At 35.1% G+C, this 14679-nt stretch overlaps 1 protein-coding gene across 1 annotated transcript in view; it reads right to left on the reverse strand.

Moving 5' to 3' along the window:
* Window positions 1–14679, reverse strand: part of LOC136039472 (sorting nexin-13-like) — an 88789-nt gene that overhangs the window by 29575 nt on the left and 44535 nt on the right. The window contains exons 9-12 of the mRNA XM_065723249.1: window positions 11619–11741; window positions 9951–10086; window positions 7901–8083; window positions 6489–6631 (exon numbers count right to left, since the gene is read on the reverse strand). Of these exons, the coding sequence (XP_065579321.1) occupies window positions 6489–6631; window positions 7901–8083; window positions 9951–10086; window positions 11619–11741 (585 nt within the window). The remainder of the gene's footprint in view (window positions 1–6488; window positions 6632–7900; window positions 8084–9950; window positions 10087–11618; window positions 11742–14679) is intronic.

A 14679-nucleotide genomic window follows, 5' to 3' on the forward strand; every position in this document is an offset into this window, starting at 1 on the left:
CTTAGTCACAACTCTAATTTTTAAAAAACAATAAAAACTTTAGCCTGAAGAGCAATTTGGCTCTTTGTCACAACTCTACTTCTTAAAACAATAAAACACTTTAGCGTAAAGAGCGAGGAGTTGAGGAGAGGACAACCCCTTTCATATACTGAACAATTTCTGTTCGTTTTAAGTTTTGATGTCGTTCCTTACCTGCAGTAAAAAAAAAAAAAAAAAAATTATTATTTAATTTCTGAAAGTTTTTAAATTAATGCACGTTTTGATTTTGGCTCACCGCACATGAATAACTAAAACGAAATTTGCATATTATTTTTTTTGGCTAAATACCTTTTCTCATAGTTTTGATCGGACGATTTTGATAAAACGAAGGGGTGGGGGAGGAGGCCTAGCTGCCATCCAATTATTGGCTACTTAACAATGAAACTAGATTTTTTCATTTTTTTACGAACGTTTTTGTTAGTAATAAATATACGTAACTTACGAAATAATTTACGTAATGAACTTCTAGATTTGTGTATTTTTTTACTTATATGAGGGAGTTCGCCCCCTCTTCAATACCTTGCTCTTTACACTAGAGATTGAATTTTGTTTTAGTTCTTTAAGAATGGCGCTTGAATCACAAAGGCCGTAGAATAAATAGTTGAAAAAAAAAATATTTATTTTCTCATTTTTTTAAAATAATGCTAGATAATCCTGCACCCCCTTCACGGAAATTCTCGTCCCTCATGATAAATTCCTCCATGGAAACATCCTCCCACGTAACCCCCGACCCCGACCCACCCCAACCCCAACGCGATAAAGTCCTCCTGAAAACGTCTGTACACTTCATAATAACCATTACTGTATGTAAACAATGGTTAAAGTTTGTAATTTGCGGCCCCTCCCCCGGGGACTGTGGGGGATGAAGTCGTCCCCAAAGACATAGTTATTAGGTTTTCGAATAAGCTCAACAGAATGACTATATCAAAATTTTGATCTGGTGACTTTGGAGAAAAATCATGCGTGGGAGGGGGCCTAGGTGCCCTCCAATTTTTTGGTCACTTAAAAAGGGCACTAAAACTTTCAATTTCGGTTAAAATGAGCCCTCTCACAACATTCTAGGACTACTGGGTCAATACGATCACCCCTGAGAAAAAACAAACAAATAAACAAACACGCATCCGTGATCTGTCTTCTGGCAAAAAATACTAAATTCCACATTGTTGTCGATAGGAGCTTGAAACTTCTACAAGTGTTTTCCCCGATTTTCTAAAATAAGGCAAATTTTCTCAAGCTCGTAACTTTTGATGAGTAAGACAAAACTTTATGAAACTTATATATTCAAAATCAGCATTAAAATGCAATTCTTTCGATGTAACTATTGGTATCAAAATTCCGTTTTTTAGATTTTCGGTTACTATTGAGCCGGGTCGCTCCTTACTACAGTTCGTTACCACAAACTGTCTGAAAAGAAGAGCTAGAACCCTCAATTTCCTACTGAATGAGCATCCTACGAAGTTTCTAAGGCCATAAGGGGGAGGTTGAGGATGAGGAGGGGGCAGCTCAATTTCTATACGGAATAAAAACTGCTCATTTTGGAGTATAATAATACTCTTTACTTTCATAAAACCGGCGTAGGTTAAAAATATTCCCGCACATCAAGAGGTAATATATATCAATTTCAATCTCCACCCCCTTCCTTAGAACTAGTTCTGCATTTATCTGAAGGCTTAATGCAAGTTAGGATGTTTTGGCATTCAGATGCACTCTTTGAGGGATCTATTCCCCATCTTAACTACAAAACAATCTCAGAACTCTGGTGTGGAGGTTTCAAGCTCTCATCTACAAAAATTTAAAATTTTGCATCGTTTGCCAAAAAAGATCATGGACCTATTTTTTCCCCCGGGAATTAAACAATAACCCTAGAAGACCAGGAGAGGACTCATTCAAACAAAAATTAAAAGTTTAGTACCCATTTGAGTGACCAAATAGATCAAAGGACAACTAGCCCCCTTCCCATGTATCTTTTTTCCCCAAAGACATAAATTATTGGAATTTTGAGATGCCAGTAGGAAGATATGACCCTGCAAAACTTCTAAGGAAAGGATTGTAAGCTATACAATTTGTCCAGTGTTCACATATAGTATTTATTATTGGGAAGCATATGAATATTTTTTGCGTAGGAGTTTTCTGGAAGGGAGGGGGGTATTTTCGCGAGGATAATTTGTAAGTGGGGAGGAAATTTTCCTGGATTCATATACAGAATTCTTTTTATTTGTCTTTCTTCCTTTTTTGATGAATAATTTTACAGATAGAAAGACAGTCACAGGGGAGTTGTTCGGAGGAAATTTTCAATGGGGAGGGAATCTTCCAGGGGAGAATCTTCCAGGAAGAATTTTCAACAGGGGGAATTTTCCTGGGGGGGGGGGGTGGAACTGCTACCACCCAGAAATGAACTCCGCTTGTTAGTACAACAGCATTTTCACAATTCAGACTGTTAGTAGAAAGACATATTTACAATCTAAAATCAAAATCTCGCTTTCTCACAAAAATTAAGCATTTTTTTTTACACGAGATAGATCTTTTTTTTACATGAGATGCTTATTTCCAAAAGAATATTATCACAAACCTTGAATATACAAATTTGAATTTTGGGGTAAAAAAGGATGAGGAAAAACATCAAAGTAGTTTGACCAATACACTTAAAACTGGCTAAGGTTCAATCCTTAACTGCTATGTAAAGCCGTCATTTTTGAGATTAGCAATATTTTCAGTAACGTACGGGGCAAAAGTTTTCCTTATATCCGGAGGTTAAGCAGCAAACGCAGGACTAGATAGGAGCGGGCTGAGAAACAGCCCGATGCTGGTAGAATCTGTGTGGGGAGTGTCTTCCGGATTTTTTGTTTTCGGTACAAGGGTTTCTTATTGCATTGTTGGGAAACGGAGGCACAGCGTAAATCTTCCGCACTAAATCGTGACAAACCTAGCATTTTTAAAACATAAGAAGTGGGAGCAGAACAACAACTATATGCAACCAATTAATCTTTGCAATGAAAGAGCTGACAGATCGGTGTTGTGAGTAGCGAGAGTTTAATTATAAAAGAGTTTCGATGTATTTATTAGGCACCAAAAATCTATAAATGGAGAATTGTGCAAATTGTAGCAGGGGTGGGACACGAAAGAGGAAGTTTCTCATTGGGAGTGGGATAAGAACTAAGAATATCTGATTGAATGACAACAATGTAAGAAGATAAAATTTAAGGCAAAATTTTAAGAACTTTATTAAGTTTTAAAAGCTTTTTTAAAAACAAAATTTAAGGACGTTCTAATTATATTTAGTTCAGTCTTCAACTTCACTGGGAGCAGAGATACGCCCAATTAATCGAATAACTGTGTGATTGCAATTAATTCGGGCTGGTTCAATTAAATAATAATCAAATCGTAACCGATTTTTTAAGATAAAAAGTAATTGTAATGGAACAGCAATTGCATATTTTTTTTTTTTTGCAACGACTCTATCAAACACACCAAATTGAAAAAATTAACCAAAAGAGAAGAAGGAGAGAAAAGAGAAAAAAATAACCAAAAGAGAAGGAAAGATGTTCCCAGGGGTATTGCAGGATTCAAATTACGGCAAAATCAGAAAATTTAGATTAAAAAAAAAAGCTGGTGAACCACGTTAGCCTTCTAAGTCAATGGAAAGAGGTCAGATGAAAATTACTAATTAAGCAATTGTGTGCGACCAGTGATATACAAGAACAAAATGAAGACTCAATCAAAGGAGTATAAACATTCTTTTCTTCTAGGAAATATCCTTAGCTTATCAAATGAATGTAACTTGATAAAAAGTCACACCCGTTTCCCACGAAGTATGTACTTTCGTGCTTGATGTAATTCGAATTCATTACGTTTTTAAAAGTTAAATACATAATGGTCTTTTATGTTATTAAATAATAAAAAAACAACCTTTCTTAAAATAAGGTTAGATTAATATGAGAAGGAATAACCCCAAATTTTAGGGGCTGTCAACCATCATAATTCCAAAGCTTAAAAAAAATTTTCAGGGCAACAAAAATAGCTAGCTGGTACTTATCAGTACTGTATTTACCAATTGCCATTCAAAACATTTGAATTGATGATTTTGCTATTAGAAATAAACATGAGTAAATAAGTAATCCTGAGATTGTATAGTGAGATAATTTTGATTTCTTCTTGGAAAAAAAAATTGATCATTCAACAATTTTCAAACAATTTTTTTTTTCGTTTATAAAACGCAAATTACTGCTGTAAGATAGGTCGAAAAATTAGAAGTAGGAATGATATGCCTCCTAAAAAGAATCGTGCGTCACATCCACAAAAACATTCTCGTAGATGTATCAAGTGACTCAAACCCAAATTTGACGGAATCCAATAATTAATTTAAGTGAACAGCCATCTGACAAGGACATGAACCTATTGGCTTACTGTGAAGCAAACATAGACATATTAACAGCTTTGACATTTTAGAGAGAAAGTACTTTAGTGTCCCGGTGGCCGTTGGGAGGGTGATCCGTTTTGCTCAATTTTGATTCCGGCGAAGACAACATTAACACAAAGAACATTTCAAATATTATGGCTTTAAAGTGCAATTTTTAGGTTGTTTACTACATTTATTATTGTATTTTATCACTTCATCGGAATTTAATTGTAATCAAACTGAAAATCAATAGTAATCAAACTTGATTAGTTGTAATCAAACTAAATCAATAGTACTTGTTTGAGAAAAACTACCAGTAATTGAATAGTATTTGATTGAAAATGTAACCTTTGAATTACGCATTTCAGAATGGGAAGAAAAGGCCCCCCTCCTGATTCTCACCACAATTTTAGCTGCCACTTCTTGGCTCACATAAATATTGGCAACAAGATTTTTTCTTATTATTACTATGTTTGCTCTAACCCTAATAATTTTGAACTTAATATTTAAAAATGTTGATTCTTGACTAAGGCTGTTCAATATCATAAATGATCCCCCTATCTCATCCATTGTAATATTTTCTAGTTTGTGGCCAAATTGGTTGGGCGGTCTTGTCATAACTTTTATAGCTTCGATAAAAGATCCAAATAAACGGCAGAAAACTAAGTGCCGGCACCCTGAACTGTTAGAAAAACCACTTAACTTACACCCGTTTCGTGCAAGAGATAGAGATTTTCATATTTATTAAACTTACATCGTTAGAAAGCGTTTTGCTTTTTTGATTGAACAGAGCAGCATTTTCATTTTACAGTTCAAGAAAGGGCAGTCCCAAAAAATGTTCTAGTATACCTACTTGGAACAATATTCTAATATTCAAATATTTAAAAAATGTTCAAATATTCTAGTATACCTACTTGAAAGTCATCTCAAATGAAGAATCATTTATTATTTTGACAGCGTTGGAAGTTTTCAGTTGTTCTAGCCGCCTTGATTAAAATCTGCCACACAGAGTGGCAGATTTCCGCCACACAGAGTGGACATTGTTTATGCTGCATGTGTATTGAATAACTTTTAAACACATTGAATCCGCTATTAAAGCAAAGCCGCTTGAAAATTAGAAACGTTGCCCTAGAGACCAGAAGAAAGATTGGTGGTCAGAGATGAAAAACGACTTAGAGCCGTTTGGAGGCTGCCACCTCTTCTGTTGGCTATGAGAAAGTGATTGGTCGTACCATATCGAAGTTGTTGCGCATGACGTGCCTCATGGAAAACTTCTGTTGGAGAAATTATGACTGCCGGGCGAGGTGAAGCAGTGTCGTTTTGACATCGTTTTGCATCGTTTTTCTTGACTATTAGAAAGAGAGTATAGATTTTCTTTCTTTGAAACTAGACTCTCATTAGCTGTTCAAACTGTTGACACACTTAGCATCTCCTATCAATTATTACCAGAAAACTTTCGGAGGCTCCATGTGGTGCTGGGAAAATTTGCTGATGGGCCCTTTGCCTTTGAGATCATCAGCCAACGCTGAGACTCGCAAAATGATATTTTCAAAAATTTGAAATATGCATATAGAATTTATATAGCTTGATTTTAATGCAACACTCTCTCCAAAAAATGGTTAATTTACATGGGGCTCAATCCTCAAGGATAAGCTACGCACGCTCCTCCTCCATCCCGATCTATTCAAAACCACCCTTTTACACTCTCATAGAAAGTTCCCATGTCCTTTAAATATTTCTTTATGACATCCTTCCCTCCCAACCGCGGGTGACCTGCTTTCCGTTTAGCCATAGACGATTGGCCGAAAAGGTCAATCTTTGGCAGTGCCTCGTCCTTCATCCGCAGAACGTGCCCTAGTCATCTCACCTTTCTCTCATTATAGACCTATAATACGGTATTAAACCACACTTTTCGTATAGCCTACTTTTTGAAATAAGGTCAGTAAGCAAGGTACCCAGAATAATCCCTAGGCTTGTTCTGGGTGTCGAATATCCTAAATATATTTTTAAATTGGAAAGAAAGACTTGTATACAAAGTGAGAAAAAAAATTACCTGTTCATTAATTCGACCGTAAAAATCATAAAAATCAGAGTAGCGTCGAAAAACTTCCCACTTTTCAATCTCTTTTTCTTGGTATAGCTTGGTGACGAGTATTACATATGACGCATGAGAGCTAAGTCCTCCTTTCACTAGAGCTGAAAAAAATTTTAGAAATTATTGACACATAACACAGAGACAGATAAAACAATCGAATCCTATTTCGTAAAATTGTAAGAAAACTTCCAAGTTCGAAAAAACTTTCTTTTTCTTTAAGCTAGAATTTCAGTAAAATTTACTGGTAGTAAAATGTAGACAAAAATTATTATTTAAAATATATAAGACTGTACATTGTTTACAGAATAAGTCACTAGCGTTAAAATTATGATAATTATAATTAAGTAATGATAATTAAAATTATCATTGGAAGCGGCAACGTAGAAACTTGCACAACCATATGTCTTAAAAACTACCAAGAGTCGAGAATTTCAATTTTTAACAGAAAAGACCTCTGTACATGGTTACGTGGTTTTTAGTGGGAACGGACATCAAATTGAACAAAAAAAAGATATGTGAGTAAAATTACGCGACAAATAAACAAAATCATACTGCATTGGACAACTTTAGAGGATCTTACCTTCCTTTGAAGGAAAAGTTATCTTTGGGAATCAACAGATTACTGATATTCGAGCGGTTATAGACAAAAAGCATTGTCAAATTTCTCTACTCAGTACTGATTATTTATCTTCACAGTTTAACGTGGAAGCACAGACAGAATGTAATGCTGCCCTAAAAGTTCATAATTTTGAAACAACCGAAAGGAAAATTTTAAAACCGCGGTTTCAAAGCGGTTTTCACCAATGATTTTGAATGGATAGGGTTGTTTCACAAACTTCAGAAGGGACCATTTGATTGGAAATTGAAAGCTACAAAACCCTTTTTAAAAGACAGAAGTGACTGAAAGGAAAACACCCTTCATCCCACGCTCTTCTTTTCCCAAAAAGACATCCGATTTTGGTTAATGTTAAATAAAGCTAATTCATGCTAAGAGGATTTTCACTGAAGTTGCATATTACGCTTAAACATGGTTTAATAGCAAAATAGAACAGATATAGAAATTGCAAATGGGTATACCTAAATGCCAAAAGATGGATACAAACTTTCAACTTGCATTATTCTAACACAACGCAACTGCTATTACATAGCCTAATTTACAGAAGAGTAAAATGTTTATTGATATGTCAAATTATTGGTTAATTGCTTAAGTTAGTAAGATTCGCTTTTATATGGCTGTGAATTTCTCGTTTTTTTCATTGTCCTACATTTTCTCATATTCTCATGCTTAGCCAACCTAGTCTCAGAACTTTACCTCCCACAAGCTGCGAATTAGACAACGACACGTATTCCACTCCATTCTGCTAACATACCTTTTTGAATAATTTCTGCTTTGATGACACAATCATTCGGTCTCACAACGACTTGTGCTGTTGGCTCTTCTGGTCCTGCAACATCGACTTCAAGCTTGGTCCCTCCTCTTACGGGGTCTTCATTGCCATCATTTGGACTCACTTCAACCAATTCCGAGTCAGATGCAGAGTTGTTGCCTTCACCTATAGAGAAAAGGGTTGCCTTCACCATCAGACACAGATTAAAGTAGGATACTTAATAAAGAGTAATAGAACATTAGTAGCACAATATAACTCCTATTAATTAACAAAGGCAATGCTCACTGCCCAAATTTCAGGGTTCTTCATATTGTTTTGTCCTTTGTGAAGGGTCAAGAGGGTATACTTTTCCCTGGGCACGGGACCTGTCGGACAGCCATTTATGCAATATATCGCATTTGTCATGAAAGATAAGCCAACTTTCGCTATTTAACGGAAGGAGGGTAAAAATTTTACCACTTCCACAGAGACTAGGAAAACTTGCCTACGCTACTGTTAACGATTGTCACGATTGTCTTTTTGCTATAAACAATCAGATTGTAAAATTAAAGATATGATTAAACCATTCCAAGAACAGTCTATTCATGTCTACCAAATAAACAGAGGAGGAAATCAAAAGAAAGAGTTACTGCATGGGTTAATTAAGGAGAAAATATATAGGATGTTTCCCCCCTGTGTACTTATGTGCTTGAGCTTGGATAATGTCTTAAGTTTTATGTTCGATGCATAAGTATTTGGTACAGTATTTTTCTTCAGTTCTGCGCAAACCCGTATCCGAGGGAGGGGGGCTCAGGGTTTGAATTCCCAGCCAAATTTTTGTCTGACTCAAAAATCTTGGATACGCTCTTGGTCATGTGGTTTGAATCTCTCGCCTTGAGACGACAATTAATCTATTGAATATATATATATATATATATATATATATATATATATATATATATATATATATATATATATATATATATATATATATATATATATATATATATATATATATATATATATATATATATATATATATATATATATATAAATATATATTTACATACTTTGCGATTGTTTGCAGATTAAAACTGCTTTAAATAGGCAAAAAAGCATTAAGAAATAAGAACATATTTCCATTTTTTTAACAGGTTCAGACAATAATTTAAACAAATTAAAATTAGATAATCTAATTTAATAATTAAATACTGTAAAGACCTTAATTGGAAAAGCAGCTGTTTGATAAAATTAAATTTTTCAAAAAAAAAGTAGTAATATTATCCCAGCAAGGTACCCAGTTACCCTATTAAGATATTAACTTACTCTAACTTTATTTTACCTAGAAAATGACAACACTTAGTTATCCTAATTTATTTTCCTATTTATAAAGATGAATAAATAAGTGATGTTGATCCTAAAGCAGATCAGTAATGAGGATTAATCTAACTAGAGGATCATAGCTAGAATGATGAACATAGGCATCCAAATACCCAAGAAAATTAACCTAGATGAATGATAATAATTGGAATGATGAACACAGATATCCAAATATGTCAGATAACTAACCTTCTGGATCTGAACTCACAAGAAATTAATGCTGGTACTATTATCACAGTTAAAATTTTCGCTGGAATCTACCTTAAATAAGGCCGTTTTTAGCACGAATAGCGCTGTTTACTCAATCTTTTAGATTCCAAGATTTGGTTTTTAGAAATGAATATAAGCGAGCTGTCAGAATGTCCTTCATGTCTCGTTTGAATGTCCATCTGCTTCAACAAAATTCAATACTTTGCAACAACAAGGAAAGGGCTAAAAAATTAAAAAAAGGTTTTTTGGCTGTTATTAATCACCATTAAGTGAAGAAGATGATCTATGGACTATCTACGGACTATGGACTGTGGACAATCTTCCATAGTCCACACCAATCACAACAGATGTTATAGAAGCCAGTCCAAAGAGGTGATTGAACCTTCATCATGATTCATTAAAAGAGCAAGATAAACTGTTAGGAACACAATACAATATGAGAATGACAAAGATATAAATTTACCTAATGAAACATTATCCCAAGAGGTAGTATCATCACTCTCCTGAGCAGAATCTTTGTAGTGTAGCAAATCTAGCTCAGCTAGGAGTTTAATATAGCTTGTATCTCGTTTAAATGATGGAAGAAAACGGTCTTCTTTCTACAAAATATGAAATTGTCACATATATCAGTCATTTCAGATGGAATAGCTATATATATACAGACAAACCGTTCAGTGGTTAGTTTCACAAATTCACTGAAAAAGAGAAAGCAAAGAAAATAAAAAAAGGGAATAAAAACCTTCATCCTTGGTTTCCAGAATTTAATTCTGGAAGATTTTCAGAACTTGTTAACGTTTGCTTACACCTTAGAGCTAACGTGTATGAAGTTGTAGCTATAAAAAGTGTAAACTTGTATGAAGTAGGATCCTCGATGTTTTCATTAGTGACATCTGGCGATATCATTAGTACAGTAAAAATCGACAAGATTATTGGATAATTAATATGATTAATCAGCGATATAATGAGATTAAAACTGAAATTTATATGTCAGTGATAATTATTCTACCTTTTTTTTGTTTTCAACAATTATTTCAAATCAAAATCTAGTGTCTACCCAAGCAGGTTAAGCAGCCTAGTTCAGATAAAGCTGGTGGTCTTACTAGTGACAAATTTCAACCTTTTTCACCCTAAGTTACAGCAGTAGAATCGATGAGGAAGGTTTGCCCCCCCCCCAGATTTTGAAAAATACCTTTTTGAGGTCCATTGAAAAATGCTTTTTTAGGTATTTCTACTGAAAAAAAATGGAAAATTCGCCTTTCCCTAGATATTGAAAAATATATTTTGCCAGCTCCCCCAAATTTTTGTGAATTGACGCCATTGCCAAATGATAAGACAAGCATGAAGCAGTTTAGGCTCAAAAAGGAACAAAATCGTCAAACGCTTATCTTTTAGACATAAGTTTTTAGTCTTAAGAATTAGACATATCTTTCAAACATAAATAAATCTTTTAGACAAAAACAATTATCTTTAGACATAAAATTATTAATATATTTCGGGAATAGTCAGTATTAATTAACATCACTTTTTTAAAGTCATTAGACACTGTGACTCTGCTAAATCACAACACAACAAATACATATTTCACGATTTGTGCTTATTTTATGTCAAAGTTTTATCCTACTTTCTAGGGCTGTAACAAAAGGACATTTTAGATGGCTAGGATGATGTAAGACGGATTGCAGATAGCTCTTTTTGGCAATCCATCTGCGATCAAACATCCCCGAATGGAGTGGGAAGAGGTTTTAGAGGTTGTGAGGTCATCCCCGAATGAGGTGGGGAAGAGGTTTTAGGGAAGGGCTGAAAGGAAAGTGGTACTTCATGGGAGGGGAGTGAAGCTACGAGCAGATTAAGATGGAAGAGGATCGTGTTCAGCTGAACACGCTGAATTGGCACATGAGGCCAACATGTTGGCCTCATGTGAATTAGTGCTGCAGTGAGTTATTAGTTGCAGTAGAAGTAGCGACGATAATGCTACGTAATTTATGTTCCTTGGAAGTTTGACCTCATTGTGGGTTTTAATCGCTTCGTTTTCTTCATTTATAGCAATTTTTACTGGTTTCAAGTTTTGAATTTACTCTGGAAAGTTTTTTTTTTTCAAATTTATTAATAAGGAAAAAAGAATGAAACTCACATTAAGTTTTTCTTTCACAGCAATTTCTGCATCTAGAAACCAACTAGGAGAAAGGATTTCCAGTTTTATTCGATTCTGAATCTTTCGGTATATTGACTCGTCAAGTCTGAGACGGGGTGCAGCCTTAAAAAAAAATATAAGTTAAGAAATTCAATATGAGACAATTGTTTAGATGTTTCCTTTTACCTTAACAATTCTTTTTCCGGACACAATTCGATGACAAATTCGACGTATTCACTGAAAGAGGTTTTCTTCATTAAGAGTTTCCGCTTCAAAAAGAAACGAAAAAAGACAGAAGGCAGATATGTCTATTCATATTTTCGCTAAGGATCCAGCTTGGATGTCTCAAAATGCTTTTCTCGTCTCAAAAACGCAATCCCTAGGTCTTTTTTTCATTCTTTAGGTACAAAATAAGAGGTAAATACACGAATTTTTGTTTCTATTTTTATTTCAAATTTCTGTATTTTTCGTAGACTGGTTTCTCGTACTGACGTCAAATTATGACGTCAGTACAAATTATGAGAAAAGAAAACAATTTTCTTCGGCTATTTTTAATTGTAATTTCTGGTCGTTCGGAGTTTGAATTATTACAGGCCTTCATATCGGCTGGTCTTAAGTTTGATATGTCTCTTTACTTTTCTTTTAAACACTTCTGTTTCGGAGAATTTTTTTAATTTGAAAAAAAATTCGGCTACATCTTGACACTGCTAAAAATTTACCATCTTCAAAGTCATTAAAAAGAAAAATTTGAGCTAATAAGTGTAAATTCCAAGCAATTCCAAGAGCTATTATGTAGCTTAAAAAAAATAATTATAGGCTAATCTCCAAACGGTAAAGTAATCTAACCTTCTTTACCGTATTTTTCCCTAGAGAGGTTATCTTTAAAAATTTCCCTCGGGTTCAAATAATTGTATTTTTTTTGGAAGTTTTTCTAAAGCATAACTTCTTGCTCAAAACTGATACAGCAAATGCCATTGAAGTATACAACAAAGAATGCATGGGAATACAGTAAAACAATGCCAAATGTACAAATCTACAATAAAACAATGTACAATGTACCAAATGTACAGTAAAACAATGCTCCTTTTTATGGCACTTGGTATTTACCGAGTGACATATAGCAATCGCAAATTCTGTCGGTCTGTCTCTCCCGGTTTCACTAGTTTAGGCACTTCCAGATAAGCTAGGACGATGAAATTTGGCAGGCGTATCAGGGACCAGACCAAATTAAATTAGAAATAGTCGTTTCCCCGATTCTACCATCTGGGGGTGGGGAGTGGGGGGACGGTTAATCCGGAAAAATTAGAAAAAATGAGGTATTTTTAACTTATGAACGGGTGATCAGATCTTAATGAAATTCGATATTTAGAAGGATATCGTGTCTCAGAGATGCTCCATTTTCAATTCGAATCGGATCCGGGGACATAAGGGGTTGGAGGAGGGAAACAGAAATCTTGGAAACTGGAAATCTTGGAAAACTCTTAGAGTGGAGAGATCGGGATGAAACTTGACGGGAAGAATAAGCTAAAGTTCTATATGCGTGATTGATATAATTGAAAGGGATCCGCTGTCTTTGGGAGAGTTGGGGGTACTTCCTTGGAGAGTTCGGAGCTTCTGGACGTGCTAGGACGATGAAAGTTGGTAGGCGTGTCAGGGACCTGCACAAATTGACTTGATAACAGTCGTTTCCCCGACTCGCCTATCTGGGACGCTGCAGGGAGAGGAAAAATTAAAAAAAAAAAATGAGGTATTTTTAACTTACGAATGGGTGATCAGATCTTAATGAAATTTAATATTTAGAAGGACCTTGTGTCTCAGAGCTCTAATTTTAAATCCCGACCGTATCCGACGATATCGGGGGAGATTGAGAGGGAAAGAGGAAATCTGGGGAAACGCTTAGAGTGGAGAGATCGGGATGAAACTTGGTGGGAAGAATAAGCACAAGTCCTAGATACGTGATTGACATAACCGGACTAATCCGCTCCCTTTGGGGGAGTTGGGGGTGTGTGTTAAATCTAAAAAATCAGAAAAATTGAGGTATTTTTAACTTAAGAACAGGTGACCTGATCTTAATGAAATTTGATATTTAGAAGGAACTCATGTCTCAGAGCTCTTACTTTAAATCCTGACCAGATCTGGTGACTTTGGGGGGAGTTAGAGGGGGAAACCGGAAATCTTGGAAAACAGAGTGGAGAGATCGGGATAAAACTTGGTGGGTAGAATAAGCAGATGTCGTAGATATGTGATTAACGTAACTGGATTGGATCCGCTCTCTTTGGGGGAGTTGGGGGGGGGTCCAGTGCTTTGACGGGTTCGGTTCTTCTGGACGTGCTAGGACGATGAAAATTGGTAGGTGTGTCAGGAACCCGAACAAATTGACTTGATAAAATCGTTTACCCCGATTCGACCATCTAGGGGGCTGAAGGGAGAGGAAAAATTAGAAAAAATGAGATATTTTTAACTTACGAGTGGGTGATCAGATCTTAGTGTATTTTGATATTTAGAAGGACCTCGTGTCTCAGAGCTCTTATTTTAAATCCCCACCGGCATTAAGCCTCTGATTTTCCTTTTAAATCAATCTATTGATTCTTGGAATTTTGCTAGAGCTCATGCCATATGAGCTCTTGATTCTTCCGACCTCGTCACAAGTGCCATATGAGCTCTTAGCTCTTGTTTAAACATAAATTGTGAAAATTCGTCGTCAGAGAAGATAAGAAAACTATAGTTTGCTATTTGTAAACAAGAAAGGTTAGAGAATATTTTTTTATATTATAAAACAGCATAGCATATCACGAATAAAATTTATTATCTAAAATTTCCTTTTTCAAAATAATCTATGTTTTCTTTTGTGGGTGCATTTCATAAAGGCTTTATAAAGTATTTGTACGAGAAACACAGCTGGTAGCTACATAAGTTTATCACGTGAATAAATAGCATATACAACGAAAAAGCGTTTGAATGGGCAAGTAGGTAAATGAATAGTGGAAATAAATCAGTTTAAGGAAAGGATAGACTTAAGAGTTTTCTTCCCCATAGCGTTACTAGTCGTACATTTTTTCTA

This window comes from Artemia franciscana, chromosome 19, assembly GCF_032884065.1.
Source record: "Artemia franciscana chromosome 19, ASM3288406v1, whole genome shotgun sequence".
In the NCBI taxonomy this organism is placed as follows: domain Eukaryota; kingdom Metazoa; phylum Arthropoda; class Branchiopoda; order Anostraca; family Artemiidae; genus Artemia; species Artemia franciscana.